General features: G+C 43.6%; 1 protein-coding gene across 1 annotated transcript in view; it reads left to right on the forward strand.

The window, feature by feature from the left end:
• The window catches only part of chd6 (chromodomain helicase DNA binding protein 6), a 64,657-nt gene that overhangs the window by 34,586 nt on the left and 16,750 nt on the right, over positions 1-13,321 (forward strand). Inside the window, 22 exon segments of the mRNA XM_034584753.1 lie at positions 292-445; positions 1,249-1,398; positions 2,019-2,084; positions 2,548-2,609; positions 4,322-4,439; positions 5,142-5,228; positions 5,736-5,873; positions 6,748-6,866; positions 6,990-7,236; positions 8,103-8,279; positions 8,828-8,971; positions 9,118-9,216; positions 9,796-9,825; positions 9,827-9,899; positions 9,902-9,952; positions 10,087-10,297; positions 10,428-10,623; positions 11,479-11,643; positions 11,753-11,932; positions 12,140-12,250; positions 12,455-12,657; positions 13,147-13,227. Of these exon segments, the coding sequence (XP_034440644.1) occupies positions 292-445; positions 1,249-1,398; positions 2,019-2,084; positions 2,548-2,609; positions 4,322-4,439; positions 5,142-5,228; positions 5,736-5,873; positions 6,748-6,866; positions 6,990-7,236; positions 8,103-8,279; positions 8,828-8,971; positions 9,118-9,216; positions 9,796-9,825; positions 9,827-9,899; positions 9,902-9,952; positions 10,087-10,297; positions 10,428-10,623; positions 11,479-11,643; positions 11,753-11,932; positions 12,140-12,250; positions 12,455-12,657; positions 13,147-13,227 (2,862 nt within the window).

The raw sequence follows: 13,321 nt of genomic DNA on the forward strand, positions 1-13,321 counted from the left end.
ACCAGCATTAGTGTGTTTCATCAAAGAGCAGTCATGTTATTGAGTTTGCAGCATTACAACCACACGATCTCTTTAAAACCAGCAGCTTCTTGCTCCTTTTGTCTTGGTCTTGTCACGACGTGATGGCGCCAAGTCTGATTGTGAGAAAGAGAGGATAAAATATTCACGCCAGATGTAACTATCTTAACCAGCGCTCTGTGAATCCTTCAGGGACCAGTTCGGTTTCCAGCGAGTACGCTGCTGCAGGCTCCTCATGCTGCTAATTACTCATCAGAATTCCTCCTCTCTCAGAGATCCTGGCGCAGCGCCCGTGGAGAAGAAGAAGAAGGGGAAGAGGAGAAACCAGGAAGTGGCTGTCCACGAGGGGGCGGAGAGTGACGACACTACCTCAATGTCAGCCCTCAACATGGGCGGAGAGGACAGCCAAGACCCCCTGGATATTGCGGTGAGGGGATAGAGAGAATGACTTGGGGGGGGGGGGGGGTCAAGCTGCCTCAGTCGTGGAGTGTAACCTTGTGTGACGCTTTAGACGTGTGTGTTTAAAGATGATGAGCACTGCCAAATGGATTTAAAACTGTGGGGGCGAGGTCACACCTAAAATGTTTTGAATTACATTAAACATTAACTTAAACATTCGACCGAAAGTACAGAGAACTTATTTTTTACCAAGATTCAGATTCACACCTGATCTGTTTATGTAGCTACAGGTTTTTAAATGGTGACTGAAATAAAATGTTTAGCAAAGAACTTGACCTCAAACTAAACTTCGACCCAGGTCCCTGCAGTGGAAACACCAGGAGTTCATGCAGAGGTTCCTGGTTCCGTGTGCAGCAAACATTAAGAAAATGACACCAAACTTTAACCATTATGATCCTGAACGTTGTTGTTGTTATTATCGTGACATTAAATTTCTCTGTAGCCGCAAATTGTTAATTTTCTCTTTACCTTTTTGTTCCCTTTTGGCTTCCTTCCTTCTCTCCTACTTTCACTTCACATTATTGCACTTTCTCTTTAATATCTCAACTTTCCTCTTCACGTCTCATCTCCTCCTTCCTCCTCTCACTTCCTCCTCTCACTTCCTCCTCTCACTTCCCCCTCACCTCATGCTGCCCTCTCTATTCCTCTACTACTGGATTGTCTTCCTAACTCTCCTTTTATCCCTCCTCCTTCACGCCTGACGCCTCAATTCTTTTTCCTCTAATCTCACTTTGTCTCCCGATGACGTGTATCTTCCGGCTAATCTTTTAGAAGCGGCGTTCAGGGCGACAAGTCAAGAGGAGGAAGTATAACGAGGATTTGGACTTCAAGGTGGTGGATGATGACGGAGAGACGATCGCGGTCCTCGGAGCCGGTCGCATCTCAGCGCTCAACGCCACCGCTCTGGCGTGGCAGGCTGAGGTAGGGATGGACCCCCCCCCACACTTTGTTGTATGGTTTATGTTGTTGCCCTTTTCTTAAGTTAAGTTCTTTAGTTTCTTTCCTTCTTTCACTGCAACAACTTGCAAGTTCAGTTTTGTCCAAAAAGCTTTAGAGATGTGTAGACAATCTATTTTCTAAACTCTTAAATAACACTAAAGTCATGTGACACTTTGGTCAGAAGACAATCACACGGGTGTAGTGTGTAGTATACAATTTCATGAGTTAAATAAAAGAAACTGGTTTATTTAAAATGTATTAAGCAGTAAGAAATCAACAGACTGAAGCTGCAGCAGTGGTGTTGGATTTCTATCTTCTAGTTTGTATCGTGCTTTCAGTCTTGGTGAAAGAACTGCAACAGCCCTAAGGTACAATGTTGTACTAAGAGTTTGTAATATTCTGTAATATTCATAGATACAAACCGGGCGAACAAACTGTCACCAACAGCCAGAGACATTATTGTGATAATTATGGAGAAGATGTTGTGTAACGCACCTTTTTGAAGTCTTTGTTCTGTTGCTGATGAATGTACAGAAACTCTGTGAGCTGACCTTCATCGGTGTGGCGCTGTCGCTCACGTTTCCCGTCTCTCTCTCCCTCAGGAACCACCTGAGGACGAGGCCAACATCATCGAGAAAATTCTGTCCGTCAGAACGCCGAAGAAAGAGGTGAAGTAAAAAGAACGCATGCAAACATGCGCTGTTTTCTAATTAAGGGGCCGTGTCCTTCAAAGGACTCTTCTCTCTGCCAAGGCATCCAGGAAGGAGACGTTTTAGTCATTTCTTATTTGGCCGCTGCTCGGCCGCCCGCGTCGCTAGCTGGTTAGCTTCATCACCAGCATGTGATGATTTCTGGGATAGGTTAGTCTGGTGAGGATCCACCGATGGGAAGCCGTTCTTACTGGGGCACGTAAGGAAGCTTCAAACGCATCCTCCGAAGGATACGGCCCTTAAATTGGGACACAGCTAAAGACACACAATCTTATGGATGTACTTTCATGAATGGAATATTTATTTTATTGATAATGAATTATATAATGTTTTTATTTCTGCCTCATTCTAATATCTACTGTCCTGCTGCTCCTTGTACATGAATCCCCCCCCCCTCTTCACTTCATCTCTCCGTCCTTAGACCCCGTCGTCAGAGGACCAAGTGGAGGAGACCGAGGAGTTTTACGTCAAGTACAGAAATTTGTGAGTTTCAGTTTTTACATTCACGTATTTAGCTGACCCTTCAGGAGCATTGTTTTTGTTCAGTGTGCTGGTTATTTTTCGTCTCTGCGTCTATGGATTCATAATCAACCTTTCCCACATGGATTCAAGCAACATGTGCAACTTGTGTAAAATACCTGTGATGGAAGCGTGTCTGTGTACATGCACCTTTTATGAAGGGAGCTTATTTTATGCTTGGTACAGAAAGAACTGTTGTAGATTTGATCCCAGTCTCTTCCACACACTGAGGCTTACAGCTTATTAATGAAACACTGGTATCAGGTCGGTACTCGGTATTAACCGATGCTCAGGTGATGCTATCGGGGAATCCGTAGCACAGAGCCTTGGAGTTTGGAGTTCACCTTGAGGGCGACATGTAGACTCCACTAAAGACGAGACCTCAGGCGCTGCGTCTTCAGTCTAATCACCTGACTACTCTACGTATACTCACATGATCACCTCATCCCCGGTGAACCAAGAAGAAGTGCTTCACAGACGTCCAGCCTCTGAGGTGTTAAATGTCACGACTGATGCAAACATATCAGCCGTGTCTTGACTTTGTCGGAGCTGTTTAATTAATCGCTTTCACGACATAGACTTTTCCCAGGAAAGTCGACTTTGCAAACACGCACAGTTTTTCAGCAGCGGTTTCTTTTCTCCAGAGCCAGTTAAGTGCTCGTGCGTCTCTGCAGCACGCGGACCCCTGAGGGAGACCGGAGAGTTTTTCACCGTCTTACCGAGACTCGGCGAGTCGGTCCGAGGGTTCTCTGGAGAGCTTCCTGTTTGTTCCTGCTTTTTGTGTCTTTAAGAGAGGTCTCCCACAGACGTACAGTCGTTCTTATGATCGTGATTTATTCTCATGGGTGATGAATAAAACATGGTAGACTTGCCTGCAGTTAATTCAGTCTGACTGGATGTGAATGCTTCACTTTATTTAGAATAATGTATTCACAAATTAAAGAGTTAGAGAAAAGTGTAATATTTGTAGTGTGAAAATCATTATTATACATAATTCATTATCAGATGCATAAGTAGCTGCAGTTTAGTCAGTGCATGGTGCAGTACGACACCGAACGCTGCAGTGACATTTACATTCGTCCATATATAGATCCAGGTTTATGGATTAAACTGTGCTTGTCAAACGGTAGCCATAGTAACAACATTCGTACGGCTTTCTTTCCCAGAGAGTAACGATTAGAGAACAATGTGTCAGTGAGTGAATCACCGAGAGGGACGAGGGACATCCTCATTTTACTCCATCGTGTAAGACTCAGTGGTTTTATATGGACATAAATATCGTTGCCAGAATAGTCTTTAGGATTCGGTGAAGGAAAGTATGAACATCATGGCTCCTGCTCGTTTAAACCAGCTCTGTTCATGGACACTAAACCTGTTGTTGACCTCTTGTATCAGAAGAAACACAAACATTGCTTGTGCTCATCCCTTTGTTTGACAGCCTTTCCTCCCACATGCACACACAGCTTTATAATAACTTGATTGTGCTGAGAGGAAAGTTGTATGATTCCTATATATTTCTTTATTTTATACATAGGACATAAAGTTAAAACAACAAAGGATAGTGACCATATTTGACATTTGGTTGGATACTGAAAGGGTGACGCTAACCTTGTATGATTGTATATATCTTTACTTATTTATGCTTGATTTGTTATGTTTATTATATATTTTTTTAGTTCCTACCTACACTGCAAATGGGCCACGCTGGAGGAGCTGGAGAAAGATCCTAGAATCCACCAGAAGATTAAACGCTTCAGGACCAAACAGGCCCAGATGAAACATCTGTTCACCGAGGTAACGGGCACCTTCATCATCGGCTCCTCTTCAGTCTGGAGAGATGAATTCATTTCATATTTTATCATCTTACTCATTCTTTACCCAAACCATTCTGTGTGGCTTTCGTTGGAAATTAGGTGAAACTAAATGTGCCTTGACTTCTGTGATTAATGAGACTGATGGTGCTGTTGGTGGGTTTTCCTTCGTCTTGTTGAGGGTTAAGAACGGAGGATGTCGCAGCTCGTTAAGCTCAATGAGGCAAATTGTGATTCGTGAGCTACACAAATAAAATGTGATTGATTTGATTTCAAGTGATTTTGTATCGTGCCCAGAAACATGAGCTGTCTGCGTTTCTACAGAAGAAACAGCAGATAGAATTAAAATGGGGATAAACTGAAAAACACAAACAACAAAGTGCTTTACATGGTTGAAACTATTTCAAACATTTCATAACAAATAGGAGCAGGTAATAAAATAATAGAGATAAAATAGTAAAATACAGAATTCACACAATCAAATAATAAATGTACAATGACAACGAATGACCTCACCACCATGTTTCCACTTGGTCCTTATATTAACAGTTTTTCATGGTAAATTTACAGCTTTCGGTTTAAATACGTTATGAGATTGTTGCTTTATCACAATGATTTCTGATCTGATTAACAGTTTAAAAAAAAAACGATAATGATTTGATTTCTGTCTCTTTCTCTTTTTCAGCCTGATGAGGACATATTTAACCCGGACTATGTCGAGGTGGACAGAGTCCTGGAGGTGGCTGTTACCACTGACACTGAGACTGGAGAGGTGGGTAATGCAAAGACACACTCACACACTCACACACACACACACACACACACACACACACACTCACACACTCACACACACACACACACACACACTCACACTCACAACAGTCTTCATCTGCGATTAAATTAGTTTTCACTGAAAGTCCTTATTAATGTGTTGGTAAATAATCTCCGTCCACACTAACACACCTGAAAACACATGTCACATGACCATTCATGTGTTATGTGGTGTAAACACTTGAGAACGATGAGTTGGAACCGTTACTGACACTAAGTAGAAGGAAAACTTGAATTCCAGCCGGGAGTTGAGCCATGTGACTGAGAGGAACCAATCAGGACGTAATTGTGGGCACTTGCGTCATACTTTCCAAATGTTTCCTCCGTTTGCCCAAACGCAAACTAAAATATGGGCAGATGACAAAAACACAGCAACAGTGATGTTTTAAACGTACGAGTGTTGACGCCGCCACGCTCTGATGCCACGTTTTTCTGTGTGTCGTCATAGGAGGTGACGCATTACCTGGTTAAATGGTGCAGTCTCTCGTACGAGGAGGCGACGTGGGAGCTGCAGGAGGACTTGGATCCAGAGAAGATCAAGGAGTTTGAGCACATCCAGAAGCTGCCGGCAGACCTCCGACACATGGTGAGTACAAAGACGACAGAAGATGGATACATGTTGTTTTATTTTGTCTACAAAGTGTCGATAGGCTTGGAAACAGCTGTGAAGCATCACATCTCCAGACCTGTGTGAATATTTGAGAAGATGTGGTGAATTCAGACATCTTGAATTTGTCTGTATCAGGTCAATAATGGAAGAAAACCTTTTAAGATTGTGTTCATTTATATTTGGCAAGCCAGAGAAAATCAGAAACTGCGATCTCCACGACCACCTCCCCTCAAATTTACACCCTGGGCCTTGTTTTTTGTTTCCAGTGTTAATGAGTGCAAACACAAATCAGTGAGATTTACTTTCTTTTCAAGCCGCACTTCTGCACCGTCGCCTCTTGTGTTTGTTTTTAGAAGCGAGGTTTTGAAAAGCCTCCCCATCAGATTCATGGAAAACATCTGCTGCTCTCTGACCCACAGTCGTCCGCACATCTGTGCTTCACTGCTCAGCGTGGGCGTCGCTTTGAAGCCCGGACAACAAAGTACAGGAGAGGCCATTTTAATATGAGCAGGACAGAGACGTTTAGGTCTGTAAGAGTCGTGTGTTTCTCTGGAAGTTGAATAAAACTCTTCTAACTTGAGAGATGCTGGAGGGAAACCCGAGCAGCAGCAGATTGTCCGGGTCGGACTCGTTCGTCGTTCTCTCATTGGATAAAATCTCCATTGTGTGAATGATCCAGTTGAGATAAAGAAACGTTGTCACATCCAGTGTCAGCTGGGATTGTCTCCATCTTCCTTCACGACCATAAACAGATAATAGATGGATGGTACTGAAACTAAAATTTGAAGTCATGTCACGGTGAGTCGATAGAATAACAAGAAATAACCGCATTATCTGTTACCTGTCACAGGAACGACCTTCTCCGGAGAAGTGGCATAAGCTGGACAACTCGAGAGATTACAGGAATGGAAACCAGCTCAGAGAATACCAGTTAGAGGGAATGAACTGGTTACTGTTCAACTGGTACAAACAGGTGAGTGCACAAAACTTTTGAGCTGTGTCCTTCCATCTCAAACGATTTACTCGCACAGTGTACGTCCGTCTTGAGGCTCCTCCTCTCGCTGTCTCACACTGTCTCCATTTGTTCTGACTTAGAAAAAACTGTATCCTGGCCGATGAAATGGGTTTGGGAAAGACCATCCAGTCCATCACCTTTCTGTACGAGATCTGCAACATGGGGATCCGCGGGCCCTTCCTCATCATAGCGCCGCTGTCCACCATCACCAACTGGGAGAGAGAGTTCCGCATGTGGACGGACATGAACGTCATCGTGTATCACGGCTCGCAGATCAGCCGGCAGATGATCATGCAGTACGAGATGTTTTACAGAGACCCGCAGGTTTGTGTGTTGTGTGTGTGTCCCGGCCTCTAATCCAAAACACAGTGGTGAGTCTTTACAAACACAACTGCAGGTTGAAGGTGTAAATGTCTGTCTTCTCTTTCACTTCCATTCAGTCCGCTGAAGGACAAAAAGTGAACATCCACCAAAGTGTTGACCTTTAGCTGTGACTGGATTCTTTAGATGAAGTTCTCCACTGGTGTCTGGTTAATCTGCCGAGAATCACTCGGTATCTGCAAGTTTTTGAGTTTAGTTCCTTGGAAAATTAGATATCTTTTTTTCTTACTCTCTTTTTTAATCTTTAACTCTTTAGCCGACCGACATAGTCCTTGATAATTGTGTTTAATTAGTTACCTCCACCAAAAAAGTTATGTTTTCATTGCAGTTTGAATGACTGCAAGATTACATAGAAACTACTGAACAGATTTTCTTGAAAGTTGGTGGAAGCGTCAGTTATTGGCCAAGAAGAAACTATTTACGTTTGGAGCAGATTTTATTTTTGTAACTTTTCTTTAACGCTCAACATTTTTATATATTTCTGAAGAAATACTGGAAAGATCCCAATGAAAAAAATGAGACATATTTAAAGGAGTTTCCACCAAAAGATGAACAGCTTCTTAGTGAATCTCTGCAGTTACACTGTATGAAATCATCTTTTAACACTGTGATATAAATACTCAGTGTGATAACAGTTTTCTTATTGCTGCATATCCAGTCTCAGATTAATACAGAATATGCTCATTACAACGTCATATGCAGCTACACAATAAGTCTTAATTCGTCTTTCTGTCTAATATTGGTCGTCCACGATAAACCCCTCATACGATCATTGTAACGTGGTCATTCTCACCCCCTCTTGTCCGCAGGGTAACAGTATCCCAGGCGTGCTGAAGTTTCAGGGGTTGATCACCACCTTTGAGATGATCATGGCCGATTGTCCGGAGCTGAGGAAGCTGCACTGGCGCTGTGTGGTGATCGACGAAGCCCATCGGCTGAAGAACAGGAACTGCAAGCTGCTGGAGGGACTCAAACTCATGAACCTGGTCAGTCTGGAGCTGCGGGATCAGATCTGCTCTGTTTCCCTCTGTCACTGTCACTGGCACATGATGCAGTAAGATAGAAGTGCTTTGTTTTAATGGTGAAGAACACTGGGTTTCAGTCAACCTGCTTTTGAGTCCATTTTCAATTTTCTACATTGAAAAACCAGAATGGAAAAAAAGAGAGGATCTCAAACCTCTGCAAAAAATATTTAGGTTTGGTGGCAGTGGTAAAGTAGTTGTATCAATAAAAGCGAAAAACTAAAAAGTGAAATGGAAACACGGAATAAATAAACAAGAAATACAAGTGAAGCATATGACTCGCTGCAGGCAACAACATCAGATCTGTGTGGAGCAATTAGGAGACTTTGAAACATGAAACAAACACAAATTCCACATTTCCACCTTGTCTTCCTTGTTGTTTTTCAGTTTGAAGTTTGATTGGAGCTGTTGGAAACACATTAAATGATATTTTCTTTTGACCGATTTGCTCAACATTTGGATGAATGTGTAATGTTTTTCTAAAGAGATGTTCCTGTTGATGTTTCCTCCAGGAACACAAGGTTCTGCTCACAGGAACCCCCCTGCAGAACTCGGTGGAGGAGCTGTTCAGCCTGTTGAACTTCTTGGAGCCGCTGCAGTTTCCCTCAGAAAGCAGCTTCCTGGACGAGTTCGGAGATCTCAAAACAGAAGAACAGGTTCGTCCAGAAAACTCTTCTCACGACACCACCGTGGAAATTCACTGAAAATTATCAGAAGAATCTCAAACCTTTGCTAAAAAGACAAGAAAAGATGATGTGCCATTTGTGTTCATGTCTCATCCCTCGCTTGTTTTCTCCGACAGGTGAAGAAGCTTCAGGCCATTTTGAAGCCGATGATGTTGCGAAGACTTAAAGACGATGTGGAAAAAACCTGGCACCCAAAGAAGAGACCCATCATCGAGGTAAAGATTTACTAAAACCAAACTGCTCCATAAATCAAGTGATTTTCAGCCGCCTTCATATTTCTACTGTTTCTGCCTTTAAATAACATTCAGCCACAAAATCACGACTAAAGCTTCGTTAATGAGTCCAGAAACGAGACTTGTTTTTATCAGAATTATTGGCCTTTAGTATTTATTATTACTCTTTAATCACAACTTAATTCTAAATTAAATTCAAATCGAATTGTAAGTTAATTAAAATGGTTTAAAAAAAGGAGTTTCTTTGAGGGAAAATAGCCAATTTTTAGATCCGCCTCATTCAGCTGACGTCCTTCATGTCCTTCATGTGTCCCTTTTATTTCCTCTCATGGTTCAAACACATGCAACGTGAATTAGAAACAGATAAGTCGCCTGAAGGTGTGAATCTGAATGTGTTTGCTTGTGTGTAATGTGTATGAGCTCGCTCCAGGTTACCGAGCAGGAGGAGATAAACGGTTCGATGGTTTTATTGTTGTCTGCAATGGAAACTAAAACACAATTTATGATTTGTTTGTGCAGCGGAAGTTATAATGCCTGACTCTTGTGTTTGTGTTGTCGTAGGTGGAGTTGACCAACATGCAAAAGAAATACTAACCGAGCGATCTTAGAGAAGAACTTCTCCTTCCTGTCCAAAGGAGCGAACCAGCACAATATGCCCAACCTCATCACACCATGATGGAGCTCCGCAAGTGCTGCAACCACCCGTACCTTATCACAGGTCAGACACACACACACACACACACACACACACACACACACACACACACACACACACACACACTGACACACACAGAGCTTGAGTAAAAGAAAGGCGTTTCTTAAAATCTCCCTTTCTTATCATCTTTTCTTCAGGGGCAGAGGAGAAGATTCTGGAAAGCTTCCGGAAGAGCCACAGTCCAGATGCGCTGGACTTCCAGCTGCAGGCGATGATCCAGGCAGCCGGAAAACTGGTGCTGATTGACAAGCTGCTGCCCAAGCTGCTGGCCGGGGGACACAAAGTCCTGGTCTTCTCACAGATGGTCCGCTGTCTGGACATCCTGGAGGACTACCTCATCCAGAGACGGTGAGGAGAGAGAGAGAGGATGAGCGGAAGGAAAAGCAGGGGCAAAATTTAGAATCGAGGTTTGTGAGAGAAAGAATGTGATGCAACAGTTGACGGAAAGGAGAAATCAAATGTGTGTGTTTTCCTCCAGCTACACGTATGAGCGCATCGACGGCCGCGTGCGAGGGAACCTGCGGCAGGCGGCCATCGACCGGTTCTGTAAGCCCGACTCGGATCGCTTCGTTTTCCTGCTGTGCACCAGAGCCGGCGGGCTGGGAATCAACCTGACGGCCGCCGACACCTGCATCATCTTCGACTCGGACTGGAACCCGCAGAACGACTTGCAGGTGAGCGGAACGACCCGGCCGCAAATGTAACGCTGGTTTACGCACGTGGATTAAAAGCCCAGCGCTGCAGAGATGAGCATATCATCTGTCAAATAAATTATTCTCTGCTGTCAGAACGTGAAAAAACAGAGAACATCTCTCTAATTCATGCTCGTTCCTTTTTTACTGCGCTAAGCTGCTGCTTGTCTTGGCTCTTTAATATGTAGTGGCATTTGTATTGCCTTCTGGGACTGCAGCGGGTGATAAAATGCGTGCTTCAAACAGCGACTCTGTCTTGAATAATGAAGTGAGAGCACAGAGTTACCTGACAGAGACAATGAGGCTCCCCCCTCCAGTTTTGATGCAGTGCATGTTTTCTTATCTTGTCAGCTGTCACCTAAACAGAATATTTCTTCAGTGTAGAGACTGATTCGCTTTCAGCCTTGTTTGTTGTTACATGTGCAGCGTGTTGAGTCTGATTGGTCGCTGATTGAACTGCAGGATGAGTTCATCATGGAGACGCTCGCTGTTAAATCCTCACAGAGAAATTCAGTTAGAAAATAATAGATATGATAGAATCATCTGCATGTGCAAAGCAGATGAGCCACAGAAAGACAGACTGAGATTTCTGGAATAATTACATGGGTACAAACAGGTTTAGTTAAATGCGTTTATCTTTATCAAACTTAATAATGGTTTTGATGACCTTTTTTTAAAATGCACAGCTTTGAGCGTTGTCTCTAAACACAGCTCGTTTTTTTACGGTTACGGTAAATATATCTCCTCTGAAAGCGTTTAGAAATCCAACTGCAAGAACAGTCACAGTAAAATAAATGTTATCTCTAATGTCTGGTTTCTTGTGCCACTATGTCCCAGGCTCAGGCACGCTGCCACCGGATTGGCCAGAGCAAAGCGGTGAAAGTCTACAGGCTGATCACCAGGAACTCGTACGAGAGGGAAATGTTCGACAAGGCCAGTCTGAAGCTCGGACTGGATAAAGCTGTTCTCCAAGACATCAACCGCAAAGGAAGCCTCAACGGGGTGAGCCACTCAGTTTTCATTTGACAGAATCAGATGTGATCTGATTTCATTGTCTTTTAGCTTTCAAATCAAAGAACGTGAGTCCTAACGTGTGTGAGTTTTCCTGCAGGTGCAGCAGCTTTCCAAACTGGAGCTGGAGGACTTGTTGAAAAAGGGAGCGTACGGAGCCCTGATGGACGAAGAAGACGAGGGCTCCAAGTTCTGCGAGGAAGACATTGATCAGATTCTTCAGAGACGAACTCAGACCATCACCATCGAGACTGAGGGGAAAGGATCCACATTCGCTAAGGTAGAATTTAACCTGCTCCAGTGGTGTTGTTTGTTTTCCATAGTCCACGTGCTGTTGCTGAGGCCTTTCGGAGGCAACACTGATCAAATGTTCAGATTCTAAGTATTTGTGTGAAACGTTAATTGGCTCCAAACATCCGTCAAAACCAGAATCTGACTCTTTTTTTATTTTTCCCCTGCATCCTGTTTTTTTCTTTTCTTTCCTCAGGCCAGTTTCACCTCATCTGGCAACAGGACGGACATTTCTCTGGACGACCCCAACTTCTGGCAGAAATGGGCCAAGATCGCTGAAGTGGAGATCGACTCCAAATCTGAGAAGGTAGAAAAATGCTGTATAAATGCAGTCCATTTATTTACAAAAATATTGGAAAACCAAAAGAATCACAGCTTCTTTACCCTTAAAATATCGACTCGACTCTCCTCTCCTCTCCTCTCCTCTTAAGAGGATTAAAGATTTGCCAGATTTCGATAAACTTCATGAACTTGGTCTCATTCAGATACAAATTGTTTCCCTCTGACGCAGGAGTCCTTGGTGATCGACACGCCTCGGGTGAGGAAACAGACCCGTCACTACAACTCCTTCGAGGATGACGAGCTGATGGAGTTCTCGGAGCTGGAAAGCGACTCGGAGGACCGGCCGTGTCGCAGTCGTCGCCTGGGCGAGCGCAGCCGACGCTACCTCCGTGCCGAGTGCTTCCGGGTTGAAAAGAATCTACTTATCTTTGGGTACGAACGGAGACGTTGTAGAACAATGTTCATCTGCCTGCATGGTGGTCTCTTCTCTCCAGGCTGCAGGAGTGTGTGGGACACAGGAAGTACACGATGTCAGAGATACACAGACAGCTCCAGTTTCATAATGACATAAACAACTGACTATATTCTTTTCATTTCTAACCTGTATGAATAAACTCATCCCTCACACCTCGCAGCCTAGATCCTGAACCCTGCGGGATGACACCTTAAATTCTCAGTCCAATAAAAGGCTTGTGAGCTCATAATGTGTTGTTTACAAAGTTGGTCTCAAATGCAAACTCAGCTCTGAGCATTAATGTGCCAAATATAAAAATACAACAGAGCAAAAGGTTCACCGTGTCTCGAGGTGAAGAGAATAAACCGAAACACAAACTGTGTATTTATTGGTCCCAGTCTTTCTCTGTGACATCCTGCATTTCCTCTTTCTGTCTAAATGTCTTCTGTCCTCTCCGTCTTTCCCAGTTGGGGTCGGTGGAAGGACGTCCTAAACCACGGTCGCTTTAAGTGGCACCTGGCAGAGAGAGATATGGAGGCGATCTGTAGGTAAGGAGAGCAAGTATTTGTTAAGGTTTTTACCCTGAAGAAATTCTGCAACAATAAAAACAACTGCACGTCGAGTAAATGGGCACCAGGGTCG

Source organism: Hippoglossus hippoglossus, chromosome 5, assembly GCF_009819705.1.
Source record: "Hippoglossus hippoglossus isolate fHipHip1 chromosome 5, fHipHip1.pri, whole genome shotgun sequence".
NCBI lineage: Eukaryota > Metazoa > Chordata > Actinopteri > Pleuronectiformes > Pleuronectidae > Hippoglossus > Hippoglossus hippoglossus.